Source organism: Hylobates moloch, unplaced genomic scaffold (genome assembly GCF_009828535.3).
Source record: "Hylobates moloch isolate HMO894 unplaced genomic scaffold, HMol_V3 SCAFFOLD_1, whole genome shotgun sequence".
NCBI lineage: Eukaryota > Metazoa > Chordata > Mammalia > Primates > Hylobatidae > Hylobates > Hylobates moloch.
The window spans coordinates 95,362,365-95,371,125 of record NW_026652276.1 but is presented as its reverse complement, the minus strand read 5'-3'; the positions used below and the strand labels follow the sequence as shown (position 1 = coordinate 95,371,125).

Genomic DNA, 8,761 nt, shown 5'->3' with positions numbered 1-8,761 from the left:
GGGGGGAGGGGAGAGAGGGAGGGAGAGGGAGGAAGGAGGGGAGAGGGTGGAGGGAGGGGGAGGAGGGAGGGGAGAGAGTGGAGGGAGGGGGAGGAGGGAGGGGAGAGGGAGTGGGGAGAGAGACGGAGAGAGAGAAGGAGAGGGAGGAGGGAGGGGAGACAGAGAGAAGGAGAGGGAGGAGGGAGGGGAGACACAGAGGGAGGGGGAGAAGGAGAGGGAGGAAGGAGGAGAGAGTTCTGTTCCCTTGAAGCTGATCTCTTGGCCCCGACCTCTGGCCCCCTCTGACACCAACCCTGGACCAAGCACAGAAGTGAGAGTAGAGAAGGTTCTAGGAACTCACAATCAAACAGAACCACCCCCAGGCAAACCAGAGACTTTCTTGAAGTGTGTGTGAGGGGTGAGGGTGGTGGGGGCCGGTGGTGTTGGAGGAGGACGTGCTGTGCCCTCGCCCCTCCTGCACGACGCCTGAGACACCGATTGTCCTTCAGTGTGGACATCTGGTAGCCACAGCCCAGGCCCCTGGATGTGGGCAGAAAAACACATGAGAGAGAAACAGAGCGAGGAAGCAAAGGTGAGAACAGAGAGGACCCACCAGCGAGGCCAACATCCAAACGGTGGGAGTCCAGAAAGAGCCAGCAGAGAGGCGGAGGGCGCGGGGAAGGCAGGTGCAGGCAGTCTCTGGAGCCCGCATCGGGGCGGAGGAGCTGCTGCCAAGAGTGGGCTTGCACCAAAACTTGGCATCCCAGGACTTCAGGACGATGATTGCAGAGAACCCACAGGCTTCCAGACAAGAATCAGTACAAGGCAGATCCTGAAGATTTGCACTCAGGTTGCTTTTGGACGAGCAGCACGGGAGTCACAGGACAAAAACAGCACCTGCAGAATCCAAAGGGTGACGCCCTCCGACCTGGAGTTCTGTGCCAGCCAGATGACCAGTCCAGGGTGGAGGTGAAGACAGTTCCAGCACGCAGGGCAGCGGTTTTCCTGCAATGCGCCCTTTTCGGGAAGCTACTAGATCTATTCCATAGAAACAGGACAAATCAGAGAGCTGAAGAAATAAATTCCAGAAAATAAGAACCGGCTGGGAGCCGGGGAAGGGAACCCCAGAAGGACAATGATGGAGGTCCTGGCGGGCCGCAGAGACTGTTTAATTTTATTGGAGGAATCCACCCTTTCCTTACCGTGTAGGGTTTTTGTCTTGCCTAAAATGTTTTCCCGGGCCGAGCGCAGTGGCTCATACCTGCAATCCCAACACTTTTGGAGGCTGAGGCAGGAGGATTGCTTGAGGCCAGGAATTTGAGACCAGCCTGGAGTTTGAGACCAGGAGTTTGAGACCAACAGTGAGACCGCCATCTCTACAAAAAAAAAAAAAAACAAAAAAAACTGAAAAACTAATGAGCTGGACATAATGGTGCAAGTCTGTGGTCCCAGCTACTCAGGAGGCTGAGGTGGGAGCATGGCTTGATCCTGGGAGGTCGAGGCTGCGGTGAGCTATGATTGAGCCACTGCACCCCAACCTGGGTGACATCAAGAGACTCTGTCTCAAAAAACAAATGCTTTCCCTGCCTCCTGTCACCTAAATGATGAATGTCCCTGCCTTCCCGTCAGGTTTTTAGCCGACTTGATTGACTTCTTTTACGCCGTTAGAGGCAGGAATCTGATTTCGCTGTTCATTTCCCAGTAGTGGTTTCTCTGGTTGGCGGCCGCCGTGTGAGGCGGGCCCTTGCTTGAGATGGGGGTGGGTTCCTGGGCAGGGGGTTCCTGATGGTACCAGCCGGCCTCTCCCTGGAGCAGCTGCCCTAGGAAGTGCCAGGGGTGAACTGCTGCTGTGACACCGTCCCCCTCACAGATGGCCCCTGGTGGGAGTGAGGACCACAAGGCCCCTCAGATGGCTACCCCCAGGCCACCTGTGGAGGCCGTCCCTCCTTGGGCTAGGGTCTGCACCCAGAGGCCTGTGACCATGAGCTCCTTCTTGCCACCCAGATGAGCTGGACAGCCCTGCGGGCCGCGTTCCCTGCCCTGAGCCCAGCACAGCTGCACCGGCTGCTGACTCACTACCAGCTGGCCTCGGCCATGGGCCCCATGAGCGCCTGGGAACCAGGGGCCCAGGACAGCCCCGAGGCCTTCAGGTCAGGTAAGCCCTGCCCCAAGGCAGGAGAGGGCTGGGGACTCGGTGGGAGACTCGCCCCAAGGCTGGAGGCAGCACGCTCTCATCCCATCTGAAGCGGGGTGTGGGGGACCTCTCTCCTGGGGACTTCCCGGGAGAAGCCTCCACCCGGAGGACCCCCCGCCCCATCCCCAACCTGGGGATCCGGGGACCTCCTCAGTGGGGGAATCAAGGAGCTGAGAGTCCATGCCCAAGTTCCAAACTCCAGGCTTAGGTCCAAGGCCCCCTTGTTCTCTCATGGAGCCAGAGGATGGGGCCTCCCCCCTTGTATGGCTACCCAGGAAGGGAGCAATGGTGGTACACGGCCGTGGGGAAGCATCCCTGAGCCATGTATGTTCACACACATGCACACACATCCATACGGAGGGGTCTGTTTGCATATATATGTGTACATGCATGCACAGGGGTGCGTTTTATTTTATTTTATTTTATTTTATTATTTTTAATTTTATTTTTTGAGACAGAGTCTTGCTCTGCCATCCAGGCTGGAGTACAGTGGTGCAATCTCGGCTCACTGCAACCTCCGCCTCCCAGGTTCAAGTGATTCTCCTGCCTCAGTCTTCCAAGTAGCTGGGATTGCAGATGCGTGCCACCATGCCTGGCTAATTTTTGTATTTTTGGTAAGGACAGGGTTTCACCATGTTGGCCAGGCTGCTCTCGAACTCCTGACCTAGGTGATTCGCCCACCTCGGCCTCCCAAAGTGCTGGGATTACACGCGTGAGCCACCGCCCCTGGCCAGGGGTGCATTTTAATGTGTAGATTATACACACATCTCCTTTCATTCGCGTTATGTATAACACCTCAACAAAACAGTACGGGATGGCGGGAGGCACAGAGGCGATGGGGCCTTGGATGCCCTTCCGCAGCCGTGGAGAACATCTCTGAACAGGACCCCTGGCTCCACTTGACACCTTCTAAGTCCTCCCTCCGCATTGATTCATTTCTGTGGCCTGAATTCTGTGCTGGGAGCTAGGAGCTCAGTACGCATGCACTCTTCCACCGCCTGAAAGGCGCTCGTGTTCCTGGGGACAGAGACCAGCCCGCACACAGGCTGTTTGGGTCCCGCGATTCCTGCAGGGAGGCAGTCGGCTCCGGCCCTGGGAGCACCTGAGAGGAGCTTGCGTCCAGCTCAGTGGGGCTGGGGGAGCTCCAGTTACCTGGAGACACCATCAGAGACCAGCAGGGCAGAGACAGGCCCAGCGCAGAGCGGCTCAGTGGGGCTGGAGGGTTCCTGGCTACAAGGCCTTGTTCTCAGTCCTGAGCTGCTCGGACGTCATACTGGGTGGTCAGCGGGGATTCAGAAGGGATGAATCCTAGGGTGGGGCCAGTTACGGTGGCCAGGATCCCAGCCTCCTGTGTCCACGGGGCAGGGGACTCAGGGCTCAATCTGCTGGCCCCTGGGTTCCCGCACCGTTCGGCGGGGTGGCCTGGCGAGGGAGGCAGCTTATCCTGTGGCCATCACGGACATCCTGTCTCCCCTGCAGAGGATGTCCTGGAGTCCTACGAAAACCCCCCACCCATCGTCCTGCCCAGCGAGGGCTTCCAGGTGGACTTGGAAGCTGACTGCCTGGACGACAGCATCTACCAGCACCTGCTCTACATCCGCCACTTTCTATGGGGCCTGCAGAACAGAGCCAGCCCCGGCAGCCCTGGCAGTGGGGCCCCCCAGCCAGCATGCCCCGAGGTACCCGGGGAGGGGTCCCAGCCAACATGCCCCGAGGTGCCCGGGGAGGGGACTCAGCCAGCGTGCCCTGAGGTGCCCGGGGAGGGGGCCCAGCCAGCGTGCTCCGAGGTGCCCGGGGAGGGGGCCCAGCCAGCGTGCCCCGAGCTGCCCGGGGAGGGGGCCCAGCCAGCGTGCTCCGAGGTGCCCGGGGAGGGGGCCCAGCCAGTGTGCTCCGAGGTACCCGGGGAGGACAGGAGAAGGTCTGGAAGCTGGGCTGGGGACAGCAGGCGGGAGCTCCGGGAACCCCGGGAGTCGTGGCCCACCGCAGGCCGTGCTTCCAGGTGGTAGGGAAGCCCCTTTGCCTCTTGCGCATCTCAGGCTGCACAGGCTGCAGGAGTCCTTTTCTGAGCTCTGGCCCCGCAGCCTGGCGGCCCTTCTGCCTGCAGGCTGCCCAGTTGCCCGAGTGCTGTGCCCACCTGGCCACCCCATCCTCTGTCTGAGCTGTTACCCTTCCTCTCCCCAGGGTATGCACCACATGGTCCCTGACGGGCACCCGGAGGCCCCGAGCTGCCCCCTGGCTCCCAGGGACCCTGGCCCAGAAGCCTGGGAAGCCGCCCCGGAGCACACTCTTCCCTTAAGGGGGGCTCCCTGGGCACAGGCACCCCCTGGAAGGCAACCCAGCCGTGGGGGCTCCCAGGCTGGCCCCCCGCACACGGACTCGTCCTGCTTGCTCACACCTCCCAGCACTCCACTCGGCCCTGAGCCTGGGGACCCCGACTGGCCAAAGTCCGGCGGCCCCTGTGGAAAAGCGCTCCCAGAGAGGCAGAGGAACGGACCCAGTGGGCTCCGGGGTGCAGCTCTGGAAGGTGAGGCCTGCCTGGTGCTCAGGCGGGAACCCACCCCAGACCCCGCACATCACCTTGATGGCCAGTCCCCTGGGATCATTCCACCCTTGGGGTCCTGGGTTTCAGTACCTGCCCCACAGACACCTGCATCCTGAGACGGGGCCAGATGGAGGACTCGGGGCAGCTCAGCCCCCAGCAGCTGGCCCACACGGTCACTCAGTCGCTGACACGTCTTGGGCAGATACTCACTGTGATCTGGGAGGGAGAGAGTCTAGAAAGTGGCTCAGAGTCACTCCTGCACTGGGCGGAGGAAGGGATGGCTGAGCCAGTGGAGAGGATGTGCTGAGGGGAACCCAGGGGTCTTCAGGGAGGAGGTGGAGCTGGACCCCTCCGGGGAAGGGCCCGTGTGTGCCTGTGTGCCCCTACAGAGGCAGCCAGGCCAGGACATCCCATTCCTCGTCCTGATTCCTGGCACCTCACTCCCACCCACCTTTCCTGGCCCCCACCCAGGAGACTCTGCAGCCCCCGCGGACGAGTCCCCTCCAGCCCCATCCAGCCGCAGCTCCAGCACCGAGGACTTCTGCTACGTCTTCATGGTGGAGCTGGAACGAGGCCCCTCCGGGCTGGGGATGGGCCTGATCGACGGGATGGTGAGTGGCCCAGGACCCCCGCCCCACCCCCATGCAGGCTGCCTGGCCCCTCCTGTTCATGCAAGCTTGGCCGCGGCTTGTGTGGCCACGTGGCTACAGGAAGGCCTCCAGGGAAGAGAGAGGGGTTGGCCCCTGCAGCTGGGAGGGAGGACCTGGCCTGTCCAACGGCCATGCCCCCTGGGCCTGCTGTCTCTTGCCTCTGTCCTCAAGCCTTTGGGGTCTGTCCTGGGCCAGTGGGGACAGTGGTGTCCACTGCTTTTCTGGAGGGACACATGAAACCATGAGTGGGCCTGGCTGGATGCCAGGTGGGGGCCTGTAGGTGCCAAGGGAGGGGCTGCGGTGGTCCTTGCTGGGGACAGCGAGAGTCGGGCCTGCGGAGCTCTGAGGCCTCTGCTTGTCCTCAGCACACGCGCCTGGGCGCCCCCGGGCTCTACATCCAGACCTTGCTCCCAGGCAGCCCCGCAGCGGCCGACGGGCGCCTGTCGCTGGGGGACCGTATCCTGGAGGTGAACGGCAGCAGCCTCCTGGGCCTCGGCTACCTGAGGTACCCCCACCGCATGCATGCCCGGCCCCTGCTCAGGGGAGGGGACCTGGGGTAAAGGAGAGGCCCGGCTGCACCCTGCGGGGCTCCCCTGGTGCCCTCCTGCCCACCCCCACCTCTGGCATGGATTTCAGAGCCGTGGACCTGATCCGTCACGGTGGGAAGAAGATGCGGTTCCTGGTCGCCAAGTCTGATGTGGAAACAGCCAAGAAGATCCATTTCCGCACGCCCCCTCTCTAGGGGGGCTGCGAGGACACCCCCACAGGCCCGGCGCCCGGTCCCACCTGGTGACACTGGGCTTCCTCCCGCCTTCGTCCCTGTTTTGTAACTGACCAAGTCGGGTCCCGGGTAGGGAGCCTCACCCTGGGTACACGCCTGTTGATAACATGCATCTCAGTGTAGGTTCTATTTATATGGCAGATGATGTGAAGTTGTGATGTTTGTGACAGAGCTTTTATGTTTAAAGACTTTAATGGAGAAGTACGGTTCAATAAACTATTTTTCCCGTTCTTAGAGGGTGACCTGCTGGGGTCTCATCTCGGGCAGTAGGCATGGGCCACTCGGAGGGGCTGCAGGGGCTCCCCATGGCCTCTGCCTGTCACCGGCACGGGAGAATGCAGTGACAGCTGTCATCGGGATCATCTGAACTGACTCTCCCTGCCCCCACCCCGCCCAGACACAGGGCACTGCAGGAAGCAGCTCCAGCAGCCCCTCCCAGCTGAAGCAGGGACCAGACCTGGCAGAGGATGCTGGACTTCTGATCCTGCCGCTCAGCACAGGCCCCAGAGAAAGGTCTAGACACCCAGGGGTTGGAAAGTGGATGGGCCTGATGGTCTCTGAAGCGCCGAGCCCACCCTGGGCCCTGCCTCCTCTCCCAGGACTCCTGCTCCCTCCAGAGTTCCTCTCCCCTACTAAAGCCACCAGCTTGGCCTTGATACCAAGCTGGCGGCCCCAGGCCCTTAACCCTCACCAGCATCCCCCTGGCCACCGGCCCTAACCCGGGCAGGAGGCCGGCATCCCTCTCCACCAGCCAGCTGACCATGCGCAGGACCAGGGCAGAGCCCTGCTGGCCTTGCAGTGACAGTGCGGGTCGCTGGGCATGTTCAGCAGGGTCAGCAGCTCCATGGAATAGGTGCGGGTGACTTCCGCGCCCTCCTCGCTGTGGTGGAACTGGTGGCCCAGGGTCATCTTTGATAGCAACAGAGAAACCCTGGGGAAGAGGGTCCCGGCCAGTCAGTTGCAGATGCGCCCCTCACGGGGACAGAGGTCCGCGCGGGGTCCCCAGATCGGTGTCCTGGGTCCGTCCCAGGCCCTGGGCCTCGTGCAGCTCCACGCTGCCCCCTGGTGTGCGCTACGGTGAGGTGCAGCGCGTCCGCCCCGCGCCCTCTGCCGACCCGCAGTTCTGTATGCGGCTCCGCATTGCGCCTGGCTCCAAAAGGCGACCACTGCCAGGTTCCCAAAATACTGGATAAAAAATATATATATATATAATGTGTTTGTGTATATATTTAAGATATTATATGTATAATATATGAATATATATTATATGTATAATATGAATATATTTATATTTAATATATTTTATAAATTTTTTTATATTATATAAAATATAAATAATTTTTTTTATGAGCCGGAGTCTCGCTCTGTCACCCAGGCTGGAGTGCAGTGGCATGATCTCAGCTCACTGCACCCTCCACCTCCCAGGTTCAAGCAATTCTCTCGACTCAGTCTCCTGAGTAGCTGGGATTACAGGCACCCGCCACCACGCTTGGCTAATTTAGTACTTTTAGTAGAGACGGGGTTTCAGCATGTTGGCCAGGCTGATTTCAAACTGACATCAAGTGCTCTGCCCGCCTTGACCTCCCAAGGTGCAGGGATTACAGGCATGGGATTGCTGTGCCTGGCCTTGTTCTCTTTCTTTTCCTAGAATTCTCATAACGTGTCTGTTAGCACTGCTGAGAATGTCTCACAGCTCTGGATGATCTGCATTTCTGGACCTGGTGCAGATCCCAGGAGCCTGGACTCTGATTTGATGCCTTACGGTGGAAGGGGGTTGAGTGTATTTTTTATGTGGGAGGGGTGTGGACTGTAGTGGCCAGAGGAAAGACAGTGGCAAGGTATTTCCAAAGGTGGCCACCAACAGTTCCTCCCACAAAGGGGGCTTATCTCTTCTTCCCTGCAATATTCTCCCGCCTTCTGACTTGCTCCGAACAACAGGATGCAGCATAAGTGATATTCTGGGACCTTCCAAGCCAGACTCAAGGACCTTTGGTTTCTATTTTCATGCTCCTGGAACTCAACATCCATGGAAAGAAGCTCTTGGCATCAACCCAAGGAAGGGAGGCCCCGTGGAGTCGGGGAGGCCCAGCCAGCCCCTGGCTGCTGAAGCACCCAGCTGAGGTACAGGACTCGTGAGGGCCGCCACTGTGGCTGTTCTGGCCTTGCCGAGCATCTAGGCGAATGCAGTCCCACCAGTGATCCCAGGGACACCACGTGGAACAGAACGACTTCTCAGCTGGGCCCCAGACAATCTACAACACTGTGAAAGGTAACACTTCTTATGGGTGTTTTGTTTTGTTTGTTTGTTTGTTTTTTTGATGGAGTTTCACTCTTGTCACTCAGGCTGCAGTGCAGTGGTGCAATACGGCTCACTGCAATCTCCACCTCCCAGGTTCAAGTGATTCTCCTGCCTCAGCCTCCTGACTGGGATTACAGGCACCTGCCACCACACCCAGCTGATTTTTGTATTTTTCGTAGAGACCAGGTTTCACCATGGTGGCCAGGCTAGTCTCAGAACTCCTGACCTCAGGTGATCTGCCCGCCTTGGCCTCCCAAAGTGCTGGGATGACAGGCGTGAGCCACCGCGCCCGGCCTGTTTTTGTGTTTAAAAGCAT

The 8,761-nt window shown here is 59.7% G+C and overlaps 1 protein-coding gene across 4 annotated transcripts in view; it reads left to right on the top strand.

Annotated features, from left to right (window-relative positions):
• RADIL (Rap associating with DIL domain) overlaps positions 1-6,380 on the top strand; it is an 84,929-nt gene extending 78,549 nt beyond the window's left edge. For all 4 annotated transcript variants that reach the window (XM_032755780.2, XM_032755781.2, XM_058442309.1 and 1 more), the window contains 6 exons: positions 1,984-2,134; positions 3,653-3,852; positions 4,355-4,697; positions 5,187-5,326; positions 5,731-5,870; positions 6,002-6,380. In XM_032755780.2, coding sequence (XP_032611671.1) covers positions 1,984-2,134; positions 3,653-3,852; positions 4,355-4,697; positions 5,187-5,326; positions 5,731-5,870; positions 6,002-6,107 — 1,080 coding nt within the window. In that variant the 3' untranslated portion in view covers positions 6,108-6,380. The remainder of the gene's footprint in view (positions 1-1,983; positions 2,135-3,652; positions 3,853-4,354; positions 4,698-5,186; positions 5,327-5,730; positions 5,871-6,001) is intronic.
• Positions 6,381-8,761: the final 2,381 nt, after the last annotated feature.